General features: G+C 45.1%; 2 protein-coding genes across 2 annotated transcripts in view; one reads left to right on the top strand and one right to left on the bottom strand.

The window, feature by feature from the left end:
* Positions 1–25,700, bottom strand: part of LOC134984006 (uncharacterized) — a 215,462-nt gene that overhangs the window by 142,665 nt on the left and 47,097 nt on the right. The window contains exon 7 of the mRNA XM_063949664.1: positions 17,340–19,377. Coding sequence (XP_063805734.1) covers positions 17,340–19,377 — 2,038 coding nt within the window. The remainder of the gene's footprint in view (positions 1–17,339; positions 19,378–25,700) is intronic.
* On the top strand, positions 10–8,288 carry LOC134983945 (oocyte zinc finger protein XlCOF7.1-like). The gene is made up of 5 exons (XM_063949559.1): positions 10–392; positions 1,465–1,582; positions 2,080–2,271; positions 3,461–3,536; positions 3,713–8,288. The coding sequence occupies exons 2-5, from the start codon at positions 1,490–1,492 to the stop codon at positions 5,695–5,697; spliced, it is 2,346 nt and encodes a 781-aa protein (XP_063805629.1). The 5' UTR covers positions 10–392; positions 1,465–1,489; the 3' UTR covers positions 5,698–8,288.

Raw genomic sequence — 25,700 nt, 5'->3', positions numbered from 1 at the left:
CTACATGTCTCTGACCAGGACCACAAGAAAATGGCTGCCCTCTTGAATTGCTGCAACATTACTCCTGAGCTCTGCATTACATGTATGTGACAGGTAACACGGAGCCGCAGCCCCGGGCTGAGGGGCTTCCCCAGGGTAACAGCTGAGGCGTCGCTCCATCTCTGTCCCTTACTAGCGTAGTGAAGCTCTGGGCAACAACAAAATGTCCGACACCGCCCTACACAGGCGTTAGTAAGCTGCGTAAAGCTTACGCTTTTCCCTCTAGCGCCTGCCCCATAAGCAGAGAGAGGGAACTGGCCAACCAGCGGTAGAGGGCGTGGCCTGACGCTTGGTGGTTGGCATTGGCTGGCAGTGACTCCGGAAGCAGGGAAAGGATCAGCCAGTGAGCTCAGGTGGGTGCTGCTGTTGTGCCCTCCTCATTCATAGTAATGATGGGTAATTACCAGGGGGGGGGTTGTGGGAAATGTCACATTGCCCCCTGTAGCTCTCTGCCACTTGTGTCCCCTGCCCCCCACCCCCTCCTTATATCCCCAGCATTATGTCCTATACACATACATGTACTATATATACTGTCTAGTTACATAAAAGATCATGAACAGTGGAAGAATGGGGTGTCCCAGCGTTGCAGCCCCCTGACCCGCGGTGTCCCAGCGTTGCAGCCCCTAACTCTCGGTGTCCCAGCGTTGCAGCCCCTAACCCTCGGTGTCCCAGCATTGCAACCCCCTGACCCTGAGACCCAGTGTTGCAGCCCCCTAACCCTCGGGGTCCCAGTGTTGCAGCCCCCTGACCCTCGGTGTCCCAGCGTTGCAGCCCCTGACCCTCAGAGACCCAGTGTTGCAGCCCCTTGACCTTCGGTGTCCCAGCGTTGCAGCCCCCTAACCCTCAGAGACCCAGCGTTGCAGCCCCCTGACCCTCGGAGTCCCAGTGTTGCAACCCCCTGACTCTTGGAGTCCCAGTGTTGCAACCCCCTGACTCTTGGAGTCCCAGTGTTGCAGCCCCCTGACCCTTGGAGGCCCACTGTTGCAGCCCCCTGACCCTTGGAGGCCCACTGTTGCAGCCCCCTGACCCTTGGAGGCCCACTGTTGCAGCCCCCTGGCCCTTGGAGGCCCAGTGTTGCAGCCCCCTGACCCTCGGAGTCCCACTGTTGCAGCCCCCTGGCCCTTGGAGGCCCACTGTTGCAGCCCACTAATCCACGGAGACCCAGTGTTGCAGCCCCCTGACCCTCGGAGGCCCAGCGTTGCAGCACCCTGACCCTCTACGCACCACTGGCCTAGGCTGTACATGTGAGGCATGGGAGTGTATGCATGTTTATAAGGAACATTCATTTGTTATTTACCTGAGTGATATTTTCTTGTTCTACAATTTTACATTGCATTGCTGCTTCTGTTTTGATGTTATTGATATTATTATATTATTAGCTTCTTATGACATTGCTTTACAAGAACTTGAAATTCATCCCTATAGAAAGAAGTTATTTACTAAACATTTAATGGATGCTCCAAGGATGGAGAAGGACAGGAGTCACATGACGGAGATGATATTAAATATCACCTTGGAGATCATCTACCTGCTGAACGGAGAGGTGAGGGAGTGTAACAGTGACATCACTTTTATCTGTTTTACTAACACAGGAACCTGACTGGGGAGGTGAGGGAGTCTGGAAGCGTCACAGTGATGTCACTCTATCTCTATTACTAACACAGGGACCTGACTGGGGAGGTGAGGGAGTCTGGGGATGTCACAGTGATGTCACTCTTATCTCTATTACTAACACAGGGACCAGACTGGGGAGGAGAGGGGGTATGGAAGTGTCTTAGTGACATCACTCTTATCTCTAGTACTAACACAGGGACCTGACTGGGGAGGTGAGGGGGTCTGGGAGCATCACAGTGATGTCACTCTTATCTCTATTCAGTAGTCCAAATAGAGAAGTGATTAGTACATTATAGGTTTATTGCATGGGAGAGTAGACCAACAGTCACTTGAGAAACAGAGTTTTCCTGTGGAAAGTTTATTTTTTTTGTGTTGGTTGCTTATTCCTGAAAGGCAATATACATTGATTTATGTCTCACTACACAGGATTATACAGTAGTGAATAAGACATCCAGGGACCACGTGACACCTAGCAGCCGCCCTCGTATGTCAGAAGGATCGGGCAGACCCCAGCGCCCCATCACAGTGCCTCCACCACACTCATTGATACATGAGAGGCACAATGACGTGAAGATTCTGGAACTCACTAACAGAATCATTCACCTACTGACTGGAGAAGTGAGTACTTCTGGAAATGAGACATTATACAGTAACAGTCCATAACTAGCCTCCACAGTCCCACCAATGTGTAAATTTTCTTATCAACTTCGGTTTCAATAAATTGGTGTATAGTTGTTATTTCATGTCTCCCTTTGCCTGGGCCGGGGAAATGCAATATTGGAAAATCTCCACAAAAGGGAGATCTGCGCAGTATGGAGGGAGCCAGCCTCAGGCATAATATAGCATGTAAGGAAATCAAGTTTAGTTTTTGGTGAATAAACCGCACTCTTCCCTGGTGGTACAAAAAAAAAAAAAAACATGCAATGTAGAACCTCTGGGGTGTTCTCATAAAACCAGTAATTAGTCACGTATGACATAAATGCCGCCAATCGCCCGAAACCTCTTGGCATTCCATCAACGTTAATGGTTGGCTAGTCCAGGTTGCACAGATGGACTAATCGGTTCTCAGTTAAAAGTAACAACATCATTTTAGGTTTGAATCTTTTGGCTTGCAAGAATATACAGGTTACTTTGTTGCCGTACCCAGTTATAATGTGGCTGTATCTGTGTCGACAAAATTCTTGCTAGTTGCTCAGGAAATACCTGAGCAGTGCTTTACTCACAGCCGCCAGTCTCTGGCCAGTCTGTTGCTGTAGACGTCTGAACGTATTTCGTTCTCTCCAGATAGATAACTGGGACACAGCAGGCCAATCAGCGGTTAGAGACAGCTGGTTAGTGAGGAACAGAAGTATTAGACAGAAAGAGCACCGGCCAGCTGTGGAGCCAGCGACCACACCAGTAGGTCAGCACAAGAAACAGGTTCACAGTAAATCGTAACGTACAAAGCAACAGGTACTATTGTCTTCTAATAAATACAGAAAAAAACGTGTTTGGATGATGTTTACAGCACAAACCAATGTGCGATTGCGTCACCATGTGCACCACCACTAGTAATGCCAGCTGCCACCATGTGCGCCACCGCTAGTCTTGCACCACCACTAGTAACGCCAACCACCACTAGTAATGGCAGCCTCCAACATGTGCACCACCACTAGTGGTGCACCACCACTAGTAATGCCAGCCGCCAACTGTTTTGACCGGTCCCGGGGAGAACAAACTGCTGAGAGTGTTACTGTACGCATGTGACAGCGAGTTGGGTGTATAAGGTTCCTAAAAGGTGTCATTGTCTATTTCACCCTATTTATAGGTTTGGAAGTACTTGGGGCATGTAACTCTGTACGATTATATGATGATGGAGAGCTACCAGTCTATCAGATTGCGTGGTAAGTCTACATCTTTTCAGGCACAGAATTATATCTTTAGAGGTGAGATACATCAAAATGATAATTCGTAATGAAACTAATGTGCTATATATACAGCTAGCTGGCATTACAGCTAAATGGCAGGGTTAGAAGTACCTTTACCGAAAATCTAACCACAAACCATTTCTTTCCCACAGTTTTACCTAAAGATCCGGCCACTGAAAATCCATCTACTCATAGGAAGGAGGAATCTGGAACTCGTACGGAGACTGACATTCATACATCTGCATGTTGTACACCATATCCCTCTACTCTTATCAAGGAGAAATCTCTCCCATGTAAAGGAGGAGACCTCACACACGCTGAGATGTATGTACCCACGGATGGTACAGAGTATATGTCTACTCGTATTAAGGAGGAACCAGTCTCATGTGATGAAGGAGACCTCACACACTCTGACATTTATTCAACTCGAGTTCATACTCTATATCCGTCTACTGATATTCTGGAAAAATCAGTCTCCGATGAAGAAGAAGATGTCAGTGACACCACCATTTGTACACCCACAGATAATTCACAGAGTACATCTACACATATTAAGGACTATTCGACCATACATGACAGTGGAAACCTCACAGTCACTGATAATTATACACCCACAGATCATACACAGTATATGTCTACTCATAATAAGGTGGCATCAGCCTCATGTAATGGAGGAGACCTCACACACACTGATAATTATACTCCTACATATCATACACAGTATACATCTACTCATAGTAAGGAGGAACCAGTCTCATGTGATGGAGAAGACCTCACACACACTGACCTGTATACACCCACAGGTCATACACAATATACATCTACTCCTAGTAAGGAGGAACCAGTCTCATGTGATGGAGAAGGAATCACACACACTAATACTCCCACATATACACATTATACATCTACTCATAGTAAGAAGGAACCAGTCTCATGTGATGGAGGAGACCTCACACACTCTTATAATTATACACCCACATATCATACACAGTATACATCTCATATTAAGGAGGATTCGGTCATACGTGATAGAGGAGACCTCCCAGACAACGACGTCAATACCCCCACATATCATACTCCGTATATTTCCACTCGTATAAAGGAGGAACCCGTCTCAAGCGAAGAAGGAGACCTCTCCGACACTGACATATGTGTTATTACAGATCATATGCCATATACAACTACTCATATTAAAGAGGAATCGGTCCCATGTGACGGAGGAAATTGCCAACCCACCGCCATTTATACACCCAAAGATCATACACCGTATACATCTTCGAACATGGACGAAGCAGGCTCATTGGAAACTTTGGGACTGAAATGGACGTGTTGTGAATGTGGGGCGCATTTCCCCGATAAAACGAAGCTGGATTTTCACCACCGACTCCACGCAGCAGACAACCGTTATTTGTGCCCTGTGTGCGGCAGTGACTTTGATACCGAAGCTGATCTCTTCACCCATCAGGCAGCATTTCACGCCGCTTCTTTCTCCATCGCTGAGGATTGTTTTGACGCCATCCCAAGCCGGTCGAAACATCAGCCAGCTCACAGAAGAGAGGGCTTATTTCCCTATTCCGACTGGGAGAAATGTCCCACTTGGGAACCGGAACCGGTAAACCGCCGGCGGGTGGGAGACAAGCGGTACGTTTGCTCTGAGTGTGGGAAATGTTTCAACAGTAAGTCAGAGCTTGTCATCCATCGGAGAACGCACACCGGGGAAAGGCCCTACCCCTGCTCTGAGTGCGGCAAACGCTTCCGGAGCAGCTCCCACCTCGTTTCCCACCAGAGAATCCACACCGGGGAGAAACCCTACAGTTGCTTGGAGTGCGATAAAAGTTTCACCTGTCACTCCCACCTCGTCACACACCACAGAATCCACACGGGCGAGAGACCTTACTTCTGCACTGAGTGTGGCAAGTGCTTCATCAGTAACTCCAACCTGGCCAGGCACCAGAGGAGCCACACCGGGGAGAAGCCCTACGCCTGCCTGGAATGCGGGAAGGGTTACAGCGGGAAGACTGACCTCATTCGGCACCAAAGGGGGCACACGGGAGAGAAGCCCTTCGCTTGCTCCGAGTGTGGGAAGTGTTTTGTGATCAAGGGTGATCTTAATGCCCACGTGAAATGCCACAGATAAGCAACGTCTTGGCATGAATCCACACCTAAAGTGTCTGGAGCCAACGACTGTAATGCCATTGCTTTGGCGGCTGGGATTCCAAAGGAAGAGTGGCGGTGTTAGATAATCCCGTCACGCCAATCCGTGAGACAATCGGTATGAAAGATATGTCAGTGGAAGTAAAAAATACTGGTGTAGCCTTGCGAGTTACACCAAGGGAATAAGCAGCAGGTGTAGGTGAAGGCCCGTAGAGTAGCGTAGGCATTACACTTAGGGGGTCATTCTGAGTTGTTCGCTGTGTAGCGATCAGTGAAAAAAATGGCTAATATGCGCATGCACCGCAATGCGCACGCGCGTCGTAAGGGTACGAAATCCTTTGCGGTTTTGCACTGGTTATAGCGACGATTCCAATCGCACAGCCGAACACAAGGAGATTGACAGGAAGAGGGTGTTTCTGGGTGTGTTTGGAAAAACGCAGGCGTGGCCAGGCATTTACGGGGCGGGTATCTGACGTCATTACTGTGTCACTCGTCGCAGCAATCATCGCATAGGATAAGTAACTACAGGGCTGGTCTTGTTCTGTACAAAATGTGTTTGTAGGCGCACTGCTGCACAGGCGTTCCCACTCCTGCAAATCGAAAATACACTCCCCCGTGGGCGGAGACTATGCGTTTGCGCTGCTAAAAACTGCTAGCGATCGATCAACTCGCAATGACCCCCTTAATACAATGCTAATGCATCTAAAATAAATACACCGGTTCCACAGGCCTCGAAATCCACCAGTTCACGTCCGTGGTTTTGTCTTACATTGTTTTGTGGAAACGTACGTAAATAATGTGTATGCACTGTTCCGCAGATATGTAGCAACCGCTGAGTTGTAGCAAGATGTCGGCATTGCAACGGGCAAATCGTCTGGGCGAGTGCACGTAAACCGCCCCTGCTGTAGCCTCAGGGGGAATTCAATTACCGGTGAATCCTTTGCGGCAGCAGGATCTCACACAGACGTGTTCGATATCACATAGGGTAGCGGTCACTTTTGTGCAAATCGGGCAGTCGGACGGGCGAAGGGTGTGAGATAGGGAGTCGTTGCCGGCATTTAAATGCTGTGTCAACGGCAATTCGCAATCTTCACCGGCAATTGAATCCCCCTCATAGACTGAAGGGATGATGGTGTAGAGCAGACACATTAGGAATCTGTGATCAGTAGTCCGCGCGGGCATCTTCACCTAACATGGGATTCATCAGGACGCAAAGAGCACTTGTTATTTTATTTTTACAGTGATGTACATCTGGCGTTCTAAGATAAATGTGTGCACGGGTGGTGGTTTTACTGGGGTATGGGTCGTTGGGTCGTACTAGGTCAACAGGTGAAAAGGTCGACATGAGTTTTTGGACTTTTTTTGGTGTCGTTTTCTTCGTAAAGTGACGGGGAACCCCAATTACTGCACCGTGTTCGCTCGCCATGCTTTGAGCAAGGTGCCTCGCTCTGCTACCGCTGCGCTCGGCACAGGTTACCGTTCCCAATTGTAGTCCACGTGGATCGTAAAGTATGAAAAAGTCCAAAAAGTGACAAATTTGAAAAACGCATGTTGACCTTTTGACCTGTCGACCTTCAGTGGTCGACCTAACGACCGTATCCCATTTTACTGTAAGGGAGTAATTTTTCCTCAGCATGCCAGTGACTCTCTGCCATGTATATGAGAAGAGTATGAACACTCGTGGGTGCAAGAACATATGAACGCTGACCTTATCTTCATGTTTTATTTTCTGACATCATGGCATCAAAATTGATTTATTCTGACATTTTTACACCGACAGAATACTTTGTAATGCTGAATAATAATTTAAAAAAAGTAAAGCTTTTGTTAATTACAAGTAATAAGAATGACAATATAATCATCCCCTTACGCTAATATATACCTTAATAAATTCCAGAGCAAATACAGTAGCTGTCTTCAGAGGACAGGTCTGTGCAAGTTAGAGTGTTTCAATTGATTGCATATCAAATGCAACTGTATTTGAGAGTCCCCGTAGATGTTAAAGAGCATTTCTGAATCAAGAGCTTCATCATGAAGTTCCCCTTTTAGAGCTCTGAATTTTTTGTCCTCTGTATAATGATCTGGTCATAAGAAATTGTGTCTCACAATATATAAACAACACAGGTCTGGCACTCCAGATAAATAATAATGACCGAGCCCTTCACAAAAAAAAATGGGTCAAATGAGCAAACGTCAGAAGGTTGAAAAGCTATGACGAATGTTTCAGTGTTATTGATACACTGTGTCAATAACCCTGAAACGTCGATCAGAGCTGTTCAGCCTTCTGTCATAATTATACAACTTCAACTTTCAGCAGCGACGTCTAACTTTCCATGATCCCAGTGATGCTCTTACATTGTATAAGATATAGAACATGTATGTAATAGTATAGCAAGATATGTTACAGTGGGGGCAGCACGACAGAAATTACTGTGATGATTTTACATAATTTATTTCAACATTGACTGTAATACATTATGTATACACTTATATATTTGACTAGTGTGTGTGTGTGTGTATATATATATATAGTCTAAAGTTCTCCTTTTTACACAAATAAATGTAAAAAGAAAAGCCGCCTTATTTAAGACATTTATTTATTACAGTATACATATTATACAGAGTTTATTTGTTAGTTTGTGTATTATATATGTATAGGAAGTATGCATTTTCTAAGGTTCTTAGTGCATATTTTTTCCCTATTCTTCAGATTTCTACCCCAAATTGGTTTTGCTTTCTTCTGTTCTTACAAAGGACAAACTATTGCTTATTTAGGGGGTCATTCCAAGTTGTTCGCTCGCTAGCAGATTTTAGCAGCATTGCACACGCTAGGCCGCCGCCCCCTGGGAGTGTATCTTAGCTTAGCAGAATAGCGAACGAAAGATTAACAGAATTGCGAATAGAAAATTCTTAGCAGTTTCTGAGTAGCTCCAAACTTACTCACAGATTGCGATCAGCTCAGCCTGTTTCGCTCCTGGTTTGACGTCACAAACACGCCCTGCGTTCGGCCAGCCACTCCCCCGTTTCTTCAGACACTCCCGCGTTTTTCCCTGACACGCCTGCATTTTTCCGCACACTCCCAGAAAACGGCCAGTTTCCGCCCAGAAACACCCACTTCCTGTCAATCACACTCCGATCACTTCAACGATGAAAATTCTTCGTTCGGACGTGAGTAAATCTACTAAATTTTATGTTAAAAATCTACTAAGTTTTATGCGCATTTTAGCCTTAATCGCTCCGTTGCGAAAATCGGCAACGAGCGAACAACTCGGAATGACCCCCTTAGTCAGAGGGCACAACCAGCAGGTACACATGTGTTGTGTAGGAATAACCCAGCGTTCTGGTGTGCAGATGGATCTGCAAACACCGGCATACACGTCTCTATCCACACCATAGTCATTGCATCAAATACAGCTCTTGTAATACAAGGGAACCTAGGTCAATGTGCAGATATAAAATTTTTCCAAAGATAAACATCTATACAAGCAAATACACTGTATAAGCTTAAGGCCCTGAGTTGCATGCAAGTCCCACGGGAGTTGGGGGTGGGGGAGGCTGCCTATTAAAGCAATGGTGTGGCCCGGGATGGTGGTGAAAGTCTTATCTTTAAAAAAGACTTAGCTTACTTTACTTCTTCCTGGGCCTCCCCATTACTTTAATAGGCAGCCTCCCCCAATCCAACACCCCCCGCCCTCCGAGACTTGTGATCTCACTTACTGGGTGTACTGCTTAGCTAAACACAACACGGCAGGTACAGTACTGTATGTAAATGAATGGCTCATGTTGTCATTTCCAAAGCAGTACACCCAGTCCGTGAAATCACAAGTCTCACAGGGGGTGGAGGAGGCTGCCTATTAAAGCAATGGGGAGGATCAGGAAGACGTAAAGTAAGCAAAGTCTTTTTTAAAGATAAGACTTTCATAATTTGAAAAGCCACACTTGTATATCTGTAAAAAGTAGCACTGACAGCTTTTATTTAATTTTGACTGTATATCTGCATGGCTGAGTCTGTATACGAAGCATGACATAGCTTGTTTTGGCAAAATTAGAAAAAAGCTGTCCATGCTACTTCCCCCCCCCACAGATATACAAGTGTGTCCTTTGCAGGAATTGAACCCTAGGTCACAGGCATGATAACAATCGGTGATACCACTATGCCAAGGGTACCTGCCATTCTGGTGATTTCATACTCCCCCTGCAGTATTTATTGTATTAATAAAATAACTACTGTATTTACTGTGCACTGGTCCGCTAGTCAGGGCTTGCTACATTGTACAGTATTCTGTAGTGCTATATCCATCTGCTGCTATTCAGCAGTGTACTGTAGTTTTTTTTTGTGGAACAATCGGCACCCAGTGGTGAAGCTGTGTATTGCATGCTGTGGATCCTCTTGCACCTCATCAAGCCTTACTTCGGCCAACTGTGTGGGTACATCTGCACATCCACAGAAGATCTGTGGTTAGTTCTCCAAGATGTTAAGAACAACCTACAGTACCTACCAAGTTCCTTCCAAAGCTGTGTGCAAGTGTACCTAGAAAAACTGATGCTGTCATGAAGGCAAATGGTGGTCACACCAAATATTGATTTGATTTAGATTTTTCTTCTGTTCATTCACTTTACATTTTGTTAATTGGTAAAAATAAACTTTTAACACTTCTATTTTTGAAAGCATTCTTACTTTGCAGCATTTTTTCAACACCTACATAAAACTTTTGCACAGTACTAGATATGTGTGTGTATATATATATATATATATATATATATATACACACAGTGGGGATTCTTATAACATGTCAAAAAAAGTTTGATTTTATTTCCATCATTTACACTTTCAAAAGTACAGAAAACAAAGAATGGTGTCTTCAAAAGTTTGGGCACCCTGCAGAGTTAATACCTTGTACTGCCCCTTTTGGACAGCTGAGACCTGGCAGTGTCATGGATTGTTCTCAATCATCGTCTGGAAAGACCAGGCGATGTCAATCTCAAAGGTTTTAAAAGCCCAGACTCATCTGACCTTGCTCCAACAATCAGCACCATGGGTTCCTCTAAGCAGTTGTGTAGAACACTGAAACTGAGAATAGTTGACGCTTACAAAGCAGGAGAAGGCTATAAGAAGATAGCAAAGTGTTATCAGATGCCCATATCCTCTGTTCGGAATGTAATTAAGAAATGGCAGTCATCAGGAACAGTGGAAGTTAAAGCAAGATCTGGAAGACCAAGAAAAATATCAGACAGAACAGCTCACAGGATTGTGAGAAAAGCAAGTCAAAATCCACGTTTGACTGCACAATCCCTCCAGGAAGATCTGGCAGACACTGGAGTTGTGGTACACTATTCCACTATAAAGAGATACTTGTACAAATATGGTTTTCATGGAAGAGTCATCAAAAGAAAACCTCTTCTACATCCTCACCACAAAAATCAGCGTTTGAAGTTTGCAAATGAACATATAGACAAGCCTGATGCATTTTGGAATAAAGTTCTGTGGACCGATGAGGTTAAAATCGAACTTTTTGGCCGGAATGAGCAAAGGTACGTTTGGAGAAGGAAGGGCACAGAATTTAATGAAAAGAACCTCTGTCCAACTGTTAAGCATGGGGGTGGATCAATCATGCTTTGGGGTTGTATTGCAGCCAGTGGCACAGGGAACATTTCACGAGTAGAAGGAAAAATGGATTCAATAAGATTCCAGCAAATTTTGGACGCTAACTTGATGCCATCTGTGAAAAAGCTGAAGTTAAAGAGAGGCTGGCTTCTACAAATGGATAATGATTCTAAACACACCTCAAAATCCACGGTGGATTACATCAAGAGGCGTAAACTGAAGGTTTTGCCATGGCCTTCACAATCTCCTGACCTCAACATAATTGAAGATCTATGGATAGACCTTAAAAGAGCAGTGCGTCACAGACAGCCCAGGAATCTCAAAGAACTGGAAGACTTTTGTAAGGAAGAATGGGCGAAGATACCTCAAACAAGAATTGAAAGATGCTTGGCTGGCTACAAAAAGCGTTTACAAGCTGTGATACTTGCCAAAGGGGGCAGTACAAGGTATTAACTCTGCAGGGTGCCCAAACTTTTGAAGACGCCATTTTTTGTTTTCTGTTCTTTTGAAAGTGTAAATGATGGAAATAAAATCAAACTTTTTTTGACATGTTATAGGAATGTCTAATCTGTAATTTGATGCCTTTTGGAGATTTTTTCATCTTTCCTTGGCTTCTTTTTGCACATTAAAATGAATTTTTGCCTGGGGTGCCCAAACTTTCAATCCCCACTGTATATAGTCCTTGTGTGGGTGGCATTCAGAGATTGTAGAAAGCAGTTATATAGGTGAAGAATAGCCCCGCAGGGCAAATTTATTTGTGACGTTCCTGCAGTGGCACTTCCGGCCGCGGGTCTCTCTGTAATGAGCAGCGTGCACAGCTGCATGTGCATTTCAAAAACAAATAATGGATCTGTGCACGCTGCTCATTACACTTTGTTGTTGTCCACAGTGTGTAACCATGGCGACCGGGGCCGGACGGGTGACGTCACTGCAGGACGGCGGACGGTAGTGCCTGGGAACACACTGCAGTGACAGAAGGAGGGTAAGATTGGTTACTGTCTATATATTGCACGGTTTTTGTTGTATCTGGTTGTCTGAGGAAGGGGAGAAATACCCCAAAACGTCACAAATAAATTTGCCATGCGGGCCTATTCTTCACCTATATAACTGCTTTCTACAGTCTCTGAGTGCCGCCCACACAAGGATGATATACACAGATGCAAATCTGAGGGGAGGGCACCGGAGCAAGGTGAACGGAAGCCCTGAGTGCCAGGGACATTTGTTGCATATATATATATATATATGTAATACTAAGGTCAAGGGAAAAGCTACCATCTCCTGGGGTAGATGACAGGATGCAGCAGCTAAGAGATCACGCAAGTCTATTAGTTTGGTGCAACTAGCCTCAACCAGTTTTATGGTGCATAGAAATAAACATCAAGTATTCCAATGAATATAAAGACATGAGGAAAATAAACATTCTAATACTGTATGATTCATACAATGACAACCACAAATATTGTAGTCCTCAATATTGATTGAAGCTGTATCCAGTACATTGGTCTACAATACAATTGTGGTGATGTAAAAAAAAAAACACCCCTCAATAAAATCTACAAGAAGTCCAGATAAAGTCCAAGGAAGTGGTTAGTCCAATAGCAAAAGTTCCTGCGCGTTTCGCCAAATAGGTCAACTTCTTCAGGCGTAACCTCTAGAGCCAAGGAAACCTTCATGCACCTGGGCAGTAGATGTTTCTGGTATGCTTTGACTAGGAGCTATAAAGTCCACAGGCGTGAATCACAGAATTGTGAATGCGTGCTATTGTGACCGGCTTATAGATCAATTGCCAGAGAGCCAGTGTTATTAGTGACTGTCTACCGAGCCACGCCACACCTGCTGATTTTTTTTTTTTTTTAATTTACAAACTTTATTGTCAAATCAGCAGCAAGAGTGCAGCTATAATGGGCAGCAGGTAGATATGGCATGACATGGATGACTTATGGGGAGGTTGGACTATGACCGGCAGTGGCGAGAAGATATTGTGGAATTATAGTAATCACCCTGTAAAAGATGGGCATATGTTGAAGTGTATACAGTATTGTATATGACCGGTGGGTGTATCAGTGTCTGTGAGGTTGCTTATCCAACATGCTTCCTGGACACTGCAAAAAAATTGAGAGGAGTTCTGGATAATGTTGACCATGAACTCCATTGTGGCATGTGTGCCAGATTATATTGAGTATTACTCGCTTGGAGGGAGCGTTGGATGACGTACAGTCCCCACTAGCTAGAAGATGGCAGCAACAATAATGCTCCAATCAATAGCCAAGAGGACAACAAAAGGGAGAGACATCTTTAACCCATTATCGGTCACATTGCCTTCGTACTTTAAAAGAAAATATTATACATGTTTTAAATACAAATTAAAATACTCCAGTTTCACCACCAGATGGCACCAATTGATAGTAATGGTCGGTCTGATGTTGCTAAATGGCGTACTACGGCTGAATTTCAACGGATTTACAGCGAGATGACATGATTTTTTTTTACCTAGTTGTAGCCATTTGGCAACAATATCGATAAAGGGTTAAGAGAGAGGGACCTCCGTATCCAATAATGTAGCTATGAGGCTTTTGATATTTCGCCACCTCACTAATATCTCTTTGTGTTGTTGCTAAATGTGGGGAAATGATCCCATTGTGGAGCATCTACTCCAGCATCTGAGACTACACAATTATATATATGCAGTTATAAGGGTATGCAGAACCACCGATATGAGTTTGTAACAATTTTACTTTAACCTGACGCAGATCGAGCTAGTCGCTGTGTTTCTCTACATTCTTCTTCAAGCGTCTATGGCTGACTGCAAAGCCAATTCATGTGTGTCCCCCAGTGGAAGCCACTGGTAGGTCGACTTCAGGATATGATGTTGGTACAAGTTGGAGAAACGCGTTGGCACATAAGGATTTGACCATTGTTAACAGCCTATTAGTCAGGAATAATACAACCATTGGGTGTTAGAAACTGTTTTTGCTTCTATATGTAAAAAAAATATCATGTACAGGGAGTTTCGATAGCGTTACTTCAGTATTCATAACATAATGAAAAACAAAGGACCGCTTACTGGAAATAGCAATGGATATTAGAGGTCATCACTAATTTCCGTGGCCTGATGTTTTTATGCTGACACAAAACTGCAAGTTTGTTGTGAGTGTTGATCTGAGCACTCAATCAGTGCACTGGACCAGGGAGTAGCTACCAGGAAGAAAAGACAGGAGCCTTACCATGAGGTGGGAGAATGTGTGCTTAGAACGTGCAGTTCTGTCTCCTACTGGTTTTATTATATTTGTGTATTTATCTATTATGGGATGTTTAACCTTTTCCTGACCACTTATGTTATTTAAATTAGTTAAATATATTTCCTATACTAAGGACCATCTATAGCAGGGATGGGGAACCTTTGGCCCTCCAGCTGTTGTTGAACTACACATCCCAGCATGCCTTGCAATAGTTTTAGCATGGCCAAATAGCAAAACTGTAGCAAGGCATGCTGGGATGTGTAGTTCAACAACAGCTGGAGGGCCAACGGTTCCCCACCCCTGATCTAGTACGTTAATTATTAATACTGTATTCCATACACTATCCAGTGCCTAAAAAGACGAATGTGTACATTTATGTCTGGGGTTGTAACCACGTTCCTTTACTGCTCCCCTAGACTCCCGAACGGCTGCAATGTCCCACAGAGTGGGAGATTTGTGGAAATCCTGCGTTTGCCCCTATCCCGGGATGCGGTACTCTACGTGTTGTGAGATATGAACCTCTCATTTTTCTTAATATGGTGTACGCATGGCACCAGACCGTGTAAGACAACATTGCAAGAAGCAATACAAAATAGCAAACATAACCATATAACAAAAAATAGCAGAATGACAAGCACAGTAAAAAGAAACATTAAAATTCAGGTGCCTGACCTGCAGAATTTACAATCTAAATGGGTGTAACATATAAACTGTAATCCAAGCAGCTCAATGAGACCAATTGCAGACGGGATACAAAACAAAGTCAGAGGTTTATTACAACAAGACAAAGATAACGACATAGTGTCCATAATTACATAGATACACTTTTACACCCCGGGCAAGGGTTAGGTTCAGGCACCACTGGGGAGGATTTGGTTTAGACTGTGGGTAGGGAGGGTTAGAAGGCCACTGGGGAAAGGTAAGTATACTCACCTTTCACCTGCTGGGATTGCCGCCAACGGGATGCTGCAGTCGGTATTCTGACCGCTGCCATCCTGAACCCCGGCATTTTATACCCAACGTGCATCTGCCTTAAGTCAGATCGCCAATCTCGTTCATTCTTTATAAATGGAGACACACAGATGAGCAATAGAATGTTACTAGCAGCACAGAGTATTTTTCAGCTCAGGTACCTTTGCTTGGCCAAGAACTGGCAAGTGTGACGTTTGAGAGGCTGATAATTCAGTACGTAGCCAACGAGACCATCTCAATGCCAGCATTCATACGCAATTCTATTACATTGAGGACTCCAACTCTAACAACAAGGACACTTGGAAACAAACCAGAGACATCAAGGATGGTTTTGGAACCATGAAGATAAAAAAGTAATATTCACTGCTTGGAACATAAGATTTATTTGGCAGAATCAGATATAATGACTGGTTCCACCCGAGCATGGAATACAGTTTATTTTCATTTGGTTTGGAATATGATATGGTTATTTCTTGGCATATGGCAGCCATCAGTTCTTTAATGGTTCTTGGTGGATGTGTGTAGACCTCAGCGGTCAGATGAACCCCGTTGACTGTGTAGAGGCCTCTCATGAAGCTGATGAGGACTGTTTTCTGCCCTGTCACGAAAATTCTGCTTGGTAACGTAGCCAGACAAATGTCTTCTTCAGGAAATGGCAGCAATAACGCCAGAACTGATCCTCCAAGTGATGCAAGACATCGACTAAAATGTGTATCACGAATGAAGGCCGCCATCCGGACGATATCTTATAGAAAATAAACTGTATTTCATGCACTTTTACATTATCTACTAAAATTTTGAATAGCATTCATCTTGGCTTTTTTGTTAACCTTTAAAATCCGGGAGTTTTGTTTGGCCCCTCACCCTGTAGGTAGTGGTGCGGAAATATTTCCCATTTTATTAATTACAAATCATTTGCTTGGCAAGTGTTGGGGGTACATATAACCCAAATGGGCCACCAGGGGTTACCCAATTGGAAAATTATTGAGAACCACTACACTAGAGAAAAACTTAGGTCATAGTCTGACACCACTTCTCAGATGAGGAACCTGAGGAAGTTCCCATTTGTAGAAAAATGCTTGAAAAACAGTATTTTCAGCTGTATATGAGAACTGCAGGCATTATATAAAAATGTAGTCCCACAATTCCCAGCAATACAGATGTGTATACATACACCTATCCTCAAATCTTGCCACGTAGGCTCTTTTACTGCACCATGGACTTAGCAACTTAGCAGTGCCAAAAAGGTTCTGAAAGCCCCTACGATGCATGTATTACGCAGTTCGCACAAAGGTGCTATTGCGATTGGGCCAGACAGTATCAGAAATGTGGCGGGAAAGTGATGGCATTCCCAGTCGGTGACTAGGAGGTGGCTCGTAGCACAAGCAAAAATGTGCCATTCAGTGGAGAATATTTATGGGAGTATCACAGTGGCTAAATAAATAGTATAGTATTGTATGCAAGCTGCACTTAAAAATATAAATGTATATCAATCAATTAAAATTCATGTGTCCCAACACGTTCCGTCCCATTGGCAGGACTTTTTCTATGGGATGAGGAAAAACGCGTTGGGTCACATGAATTTTAATTGATTGACGGACATAGTGCAGCTTGTTATAATATACTATTGGTGGTGCCGGCGGGGCTGGGAATTTGAGGATTGGGCCGGCTGATGTATGGGTGCCTGAAGTGGAAATACTGAGGAAAAAGTTCACCGCACTGGAGTGGCGACACATATAGCTGTATGAGGACACATTTGTACATGTTTAATCACAAAACGTGGTACCACCCCATTACACACAGCAAGACTATGTTTTATGCCATATGTGCATTCTATGGTGTTTAATAAGGTTTGGATAAGAAACAAAGCTTTTCCCACAGTCAGCGCAACAGTGCGGCTTGTCGCCTGCATGCATTCTCTGGTGTGCGGCAAGCTCCTGGCTATTACTGAAAGACATCTCACACTCAGAGCAAACACACTGTCTATCTCCCGTGTGGATCCACTGATGTCTCACCAGATGGGACTTCCGGCCAAAGCACTTCCCGCACTCCGAGCAAGAGTAGGGTTTCTCCCCCGTGTGAATTCTCTGGTGTGTGGAGAGGTTAGAGTTGCTGATGAAATATTTGCCACATTCACAGCAGGAGTATGGTTTCTCCCCTGTGTGAGTTCTTTGATGTTCCATCAACCGCGACTTACTAATAAAGGATTTCCTGCACTCGGGACAGGAGTAAGGTTTCTCGCCGCTGTGAATCCGCTGGTGGCCGAGGAGGTGAGAGTTGCTGATGAAGCACTTGCCGCACTGAGAGCAGGTGTAGGGCTTCTCTCCAGTGTGGCTCCTCTGGTGGACGACGAGATGCGTTTTCCTGGTAAAGCATTTGCCGCATTCACAGCAGGAATAGGGCTTCTCCCCCATGTGGGTTCTCTGATGGCCGGCAAGCTCGGTGCCACTGTCAAAACACTTGCGACATATAGAACATGAATAGGGCTTATCACGTGCATGAAGTCTCTGATGTATGACCAGATCGGAGTTACTGATGAAACATTTACTACACTCGGCACACGGGTAGGACCTCTCTCCTATGTGTATCCTCTGGTGGCTGGCCAGGTGGGAGTTACATTTAAAACTCTTCCCACATTCAAGGCATAAGAAGGATTTCTCTACTAACTGAGAAGTCACATTTGTTTTACTGTGTTCCACAGTATGAGAAGTAGTGTATGGAGTATAATTATCAGTGTGTGTGAGGTTTTCTCCATCACATGAGGCTGGTTTCTCCTTACTAGGAGTAGATGTATACTGTGTATGATCTGGGGTTGTATACATGTCAGTCTGTGTGAGGTCTTCTCCGTCACATGAGGCTGATTCCTCCTTAATATGAGTAGATGTATATGGTGTATGATATGTGGGAGTATACTTATCAGTGTGTGTGAGGTGTCCTCCATTACATAAGACTGGTTCCTCACTATTAGTAGATGTATACTGTATATGATCTGGGGGTGTATACATGTCAGTCTGTGTGAGGTCTCCTCCATTACATAAGACTGGTTCCTCCTTAATATGAGTAGATGTATACTGTGTATGATATGTGGGAGTATAATTATCAGTGTGTGTGAGGTCTCCTCCATCACATGAGACCGGTTCCTCCTTACTATTAGTAGATGTATACTGTGTATGATATGTGGGAGTATAATTATCAGTGTGTGTGAGGTCTCCTCCATTACATGAGACCGGTTCCTCCTTACTATTAGTAGATGTATACTGTGTATGATATGTGGGAGTATAATTATCAGTGTGTGTGAGGTCTCCTCCATCACATGAGACCGGTTCCTCCTTACTATTAGTAGATGTATACTGTGTATGATCTGGGGGTGTATACATGTCAGTCTGTGTGAGGTCTCCTCCATTACATAAGACTGGTTCCTCCTTATTATGAGTAGATGTATACTGTGTATGATATGTGGGTGTATAATTATCAGTGTGTGTGAAGTCTCCTCCATCACATGAGACCGGTTCCTCCTTAATATGGGTAGATGTATACTGTGTATGATCTGTGGGAGTATAATTATCAGTGAGGTCTCCACCATCACATGAGACTGATTGCTCCTTAATATGAGTACATGTATACTGTGTACGATCTGTGGGTGTAGAGATATTGGTGAGATTTTTTCCATAACATGAAGTTGGTTTCTCAATAACAGTATCCGGGCAGTTGATCATTTCCCGTCCATCTGCTGATAAGGATATTGCAGTCTGGATATCTATAAGAACACTGTGATCCACAGTCATACAATCTGGGGAAGAAATAGGAGTGTAGGATCCCCCAGATATTTCTGTATCCTCAGAGCCATCTGTTGGAGAGAATTACAATGAGGTTAGATTATATAAATACAGCGATAATAAAGAGGAGCAAAGGCTTCTGGGAGTGGCATTGCAGTGTAGTCTGTGGTTACAGCAGCTGCCAGTCCTAAGGTGTGGGGGAGGTGTAGCAGGACAAGGAGTCCAGAGATCCCATTAATGTTAATTTTCCGATGCCCCCACAGATGCATACTACCAGATCTAAGGTTCTGTGGCTGATTAAAACCAGGTGAAATGCATGCTTGAATTTAGCCAGTGACAGAAACTATGTAAATCATAGGTATCATGGATTAAAGGAATATTATGGCAAGCCTTTGCATGAAAGACTGTCCTATGATTATGTGCATATAAGTGATTTAAAGAAAAAGTCTGCTGAAGAGAACTTGTTGCATGAGCAAATTATTAAAAAGTTACAGAGTTAATTATCATTAAACAAGAGGAAGAAAAAGGAGACCTTGAAATTAATGAGATAGACATCAAATTGGCAGTTATGCCTGAAGTATGGAAATGGATGAAAAGTATGAAAATGATCTTCTTGCAAAGAATGAAGTATTGGAAGAATCTATGCTGAAAGAAGAGCACATTCAGCATATCTGGCTGAAAGAAATGTGTTTCTAGAGGAAATGCAGCATGAAACAGCAGAACAAAGTGAGGTTTTGGGCAAAGAACTTTACCATGCACATGCTATGATTGAAAAGTTGCAAGGAGAGAATGTAAACCTTGAGAATATTCTGACATGTGCACTGAAATAGTTGAAAAATCTGCAGGTGAAAAGAAGTGTCCCGAGAACAAGAACTTAAATGTAAAGTAAAGGTAGCAGAGTCAGAAATGGCCAAAGTTGAGGCTTGTTAAATTTGAAGATGTGGAGAGCAGTATTCTACAGACTCAGAACAAGTTGGTAAACGCAATGGGAAAAATTACCCTGCTGGAAAAACAGCTCTCTGCAACTCAGGAATAGTGCCACGTGGAAGTGGGTAAAGTAGAACAGGAAATAAAATAAGAATTTACTTACCGATAATTCTATTTCTCGGAGTCCGTAGTGGATGCTGGGGTTCCTGAAAGGACCATGGGGAATAGCGGCTCCGCAGGAGACAGGGCACAAAAAGTAAAGCTTTCCGATCAGGTGGTGTGCACTGGCTCCTCCCCCTATGACCCTCCTCCAAGCCTCAGTTAGGTACTGTGCCCGGACGAGCGTACACAATAAGGGAGGAATTTTGAATCCCGGGTAAGACTCATACCAGCCACACCAATCACACCGTACAACTTGTGATCAAACCCAGTTAACAGTATGATAACAGAGGAGCCTCTGAAAGATGGCTTCCTAAACAATAACCCGAATTAGTTAACAATAACTATGTACAATTATTGCAGATAATCCGCACTTGGGATGGGCGCCCAGCATCCACTACGGACTCCGAGAAATAGAATTATCGGTAAGTAAATTCTTATTTTCTCTATCGTCCTAGTGGATGCTGGGGTTCCTGAAAGGACCATGGGGATTATACCAAAGCTCCCAAACGGGCGGGAGAGTGCGGATGACTCTGCAGCACCGAATGAGAGAACTCCAGGTCCTCCTTAGCCAGAGTATCAAATTTGTAAAATTTTACAAACGTGTTCTCCCCTGACCACGTAGCTGCTCGGCAAAGTTGTAATGCCGAGACCCCTCGGGCAACCGCCCAAGAAGAACCCACCTTCCTTGTGGAGTGGGCCTTTACAGATTTAGGCTGTGGCAGGCCTGCCACAGAATGTGCAAGCTGAATCGTACTACAAATCCAGCGAGCAATAGTCTGCTTAGACGCAGGAGCGCCCAACTTGTTGGGAGCATATAGTATAAACAGTGAGTCAGATTTCCTGACTCCAGCTGTCCTTGAAATGTATATTTTTAAAGCTCTGACAACGTCCAACAACTTGGAGTCCTCCAAGTCGCTTGTAGCCGCAGGCACTACAATAGGCTGGTTCAGATGAAATGCTGACACCACCTTAGGGAGAAAATGCGGACGAGTCCGCAGTTCTGCCCTGTCCGAATGGAAAATCAGATATGGGCTTTTGTAAGATAAAGCTGCCAGTTCTGACACTCTCCTGGCCGAAGCCAGGGCTAGTAACATGGTCACTTTCCATGTGAGATATTTTAAATCCACCTTTTTTAGTGGTTCAAACCAATGAGATTTTAGAAATTCCAAAACCACATTGAGATCCCACGGTGCCACTGGAGGCACCACAGGAGGCTGTATATGCAGCACTCCCTTAACAAAAGTCTGGACTTCAGGAACTGAAGCCAATTCTTTTTGAAAGAAAATCGACAGGGCCGAAATTTGAACCTTAATAGATCCCAATTTGAGACCCATAGACAATCCTGATTGCAGGAAATGTAGGAATCGACCCAGTTGAAATTCCTCCGTCGGAGCACTCCGATCCTCGCACCACGCAACATATCTTCGCCAAATGCGGTGATAGTGTTGCACGGTTACTTCCTTCCTTGCTTTAATCAAAGTAGGAATGACTTCTTCCGGCATGCCTTTTTCCTTTAGGATCCGGCGTTCAACCGCCATGCCGTCAAACGCAGCCGCGGTAAGTCTTGAAACAGACAGGGACCCTGCTGAAGCAAGTCCCTCCTTAGAGGTAGAGGCCACGGATCTTCCGTGATCATCTCTTGAAGTTCCGGGTACCAAGTCCTTCTTGGCCAATCCGGAACCACTAGTATCGTTCTTACGCCTCTTTGCCGTATAATTCTCAATACTTTTGGTATGAGAGGCAGAGGAGGAAACACATACACCGACTGGTACACCCAAGGCGTTACCAGCGCGTCCACAGCTATTGCCTGCGGATCTCTTGACCTGGCGCAATACCTGTCCAGTTTTTTGTTGAGGCGAGACGCCATCATGTCCACCATTGGTCTTTCCCAACGGGTTACCAGCATGTGGAAGACTTCCGGATGAAGTCCCCACTCTCCCGGGTGAAGGTCGTGTCTGCTGAGGAAGTCTGCTTCCCAGTTGTCCACTCCCGGGATGAACACTGCTGACAGTGCTATCACATGATTCTCTGCCCAGCGAAGAATCCTTGCAGCTTCTGCCATTGCACTCCTGCTTCTTGTGCCGCCCTGTCTGTTTACATGGGCGACTGCCGTGATGTTGTCCGACTGGATCAACACCGGTTTTCCTTGAAGCAGAGGTTCTGCCTGGCTTAGAGCATTGTAGATTGCTCTTAGTTCCAGAATGTTTATGTGAAGAGACGTTTCCAGGCTCGTCCACACTCCCTGGAAGTTTCTTCCTTGTGTGACTGCTCCCCAGCCTCTCAGGCTGGCGTCCGTGGTCACCAGGATCCAATCCTGTATGCCGAATCTGCGGCCCTCCAATAGATGAGCACTCTGCAACCACCACAGAAGAGATACCCTTGTCCTTGGAGACAGGGTTATCCGCTGGTGCATCTGAAGATGCGACCCTGACCATTTGTCCAACAGATCCCTCTGGAAAATTCGTGCATGGAATCTGCCGAATGGAATTGCTTCGTAAGAAGCCACCATTTTTCCCAGGACTCTTGTGCATTGATGTACAGACACCTTTCCTGGTTTTAGGAGGTTCCTGACAAGCTCGGATAACTCCTTGGCTTTTTCCTCCGGGAGAAAAACCTTTTCCTGAACCGTGTCCAGAATCATCCCTAGGAACAGCAGACGAGTTGTCGGCATTAACTGGGATTTTGGAATATTCAGAATCCAGCCGTGCTATTTTAGCACTTCTTGAGACAGTGCTAATCCCCTCTCTAGCTGTTCTCTGGACCTTGCCCTTATTAGGAGATCGTCCAAGTATGGGATAATTAATACGCCTTTTCTTCGAAGAAGAATCATCATCTCGGCCATTACCTTTGTAAAGACCCGAGGTGCCGTGGACAATCCGAACGGCAGCGTCTGAAACTGATAGTGACAGTTTTGTACAACGAACCTGAGGTACCCCTGGTGTGAGGGGTAAATTGGAACGTGGAGGTACGCATCCTTGATGTCCAAGGACACCATAAAGTCCCCTTCTTCCAGGTTCGCTATCACTGCTCTGAGTGACTCCATTTTGAACTTGAACTTCTTTATGTACAGGTTCAAGGACTTCAGATTTAGAATAGGTCTTACCGAGCCGTCCGGCTTCGGTACCACAAATAGAGTGGAATAATACCCCTTTCCCTGTTGTAGAAGAGGTACCTTGACTATCACCTGCTGAGAGTACAGCTTGTGAATGGCTTCCAAAACCGTCTCCCTTTCGGAGGGGGACGTTGGTAAAGCAGACTTCAGGAAACGGCGAGGCGGATCTGTCTCTAGTTCCAACCTGTACCCCTGAGATATTATCTGCAGGATCCAGGGATCTACCTGCGAGTGAGCCCACTGCGCGCTGAAATTCTTGAGACGACCGCCCACCGCCCCCGAGTCCGCTTGAGAAGCCCCAGCGTCATGCTGAGGCTTTTGTAGAAGCGGGGGAGGGCTTCTGTTCCTGGGAAGGAGCTGCCTGTTGGTGTCTCTTCCCCCTTCCTCTGCCTCGTGGCAGATATGAATATCCCTTTGCTCTCTTGTTTTTAAAGGAACGAAAGGGCTGCGGTTGAAAAGTCGGTGTCTTTTCTGTTGGGGAGTAGCTTGAGGTAAAAAGGTGGATTTCCCGGCTGTAGCCGTGGCCACCAAATCTGATAGACCGACTCCAAATAACTCCTCCCCTTTATACGGCAAAACTTCCATATGCCGTTTTGAGTCCGCATCGCCTGACCACTGTCGCGTCCATAAACTTCTTCTGGCCGAAATGGACATAGCACTTACCCGTGATGCCAGTGTGCAGATATCCCTCTGTGCATCACGCATATAAAGAAATGCATCCTTTATTTGCTCTAAAGACAGTAAAACATTGTCCCTATCCAGGGTATCAATATTTTCAATCAGGGACTCTGACCAAGCTACTCCAGCACTGCACATCCAGGCTGTCGCTATAGCTGGTCGTAGTATAACACCTGTATGTGTGTATATACTTTTTTGGATATTTTCCATCCTCCTATCTGCTGGATCTTTAAGTGCGGCCGTCTCAGGAGAGGGTAACGCCACTTGTTTAGATAAGCGTGTGAGCGCCTTGTCCACCCTAGGAGGTGTTTCCCAGCGCGCCCTAACCTCTGACGGGAAAGGGTATAAAGCTAATAACTTCTTTGAAATTAGCATCTTTTTATCGGGGGCAACCCACGCTTCATCACATACATCATTTAGTTCTTCTGATTCAGGAAAAACTATAGGTAGTTTTTTCACACCCCACATAATACCCTGTTTAGTGGTACCTGTAGTATCAGCTAAATGTAACGCCTCCTTCATTGCCAAAATCATATAACGTGTGGCCCTACTGGAAAATACGGTTGATTCGTCACCGTCGCCACTGGAATCAGTGCCTGTGTCTGGGTCTGTGTCGACCGACTGAGGCAAAGGGCGTTTTACAGCCCCTGACGGTGTTCGAGGCGCCTGGACAGGCACTAACTGATTGTCCGGCCGTCTCATGTCGTCAAACGACTGCTTTAGCGTGTTGACACTATCCCGTAATTCCATAAATAAAGGCATCCATTCTGGTGTCGACCCCCTAGGAGGTGACATCCCCATATTTGGCAATTGCTCCGCCTCCACACCAATATCGTCCTCATACATGTCGACACACACGTACCGACACACAGCAGACACACAGGGAATGCTCTTAACGAAGACAGGACCCCACTAGCCCTTTGGGGAGACAGAGGGAGAGTTTGCCAGCACACACCAAAAGCGCTATATATGACAGGGATAGCCTTATAATAAGTGCTCCCTGTATAGCTGCTTTTATAATATAATTTTTTGCCACTATTTTGCCCCCCCCTCTCTTGTTTTACCCTGTTTCTGTAGTGCAGTGCAGGGGAGAGACCTGGGAGCCGTCCTGACCAGCGGAGCTGTGTAAGGAAAATGGCGCTGTGTGCTGAGGAGATAGGCCCCGCCCCTTTTCCGGCGGGCTCGTCTCCCGCTCTTTAGTGTATTCTGGCAGGGGTTAAATATCTCCATATAGCCCCCGGAGGCTATATGTGAGGTATTTTTTAGCCAAATAGGTTTTCATTTGCCTCCCAGGGCGCTCCCCTCCCAGCGCCCTGCACCCTCAGTGACTGCCGTGTGAAGTGTGCTGAGAGGAAAATGGCGCACAGCTGCAGTGCTGTGCGCTACCTTTAGAAGACTGAGGAGTCTTCTGCCGCCGATTCTGGACCTCTTCATGTTTCAGCATCTGCAAGGGGGCCGGCGGCGAGGCTCCGGTGACCATCCAGGCTGTACCTGTGATCGTCCCTCTGGAGCTGA

This window comes from Pseudophryne corroboree (assembly GCF_028390025.1).
Source record: "Pseudophryne corroboree isolate aPseCor3 chromosome 3 unlocalized genomic scaffold, aPseCor3.hap2 SUPER_3_unloc_3, whole genome shotgun sequence".
Classification (NCBI taxonomy): domain Eukaryota; kingdom Metazoa; phylum Chordata; class Amphibia; order Anura; family Myobatrachidae; genus Pseudophryne; species Pseudophryne corroboree.
This window is presented reverse-complemented; position numbering and strand designations above follow the sequence as displayed.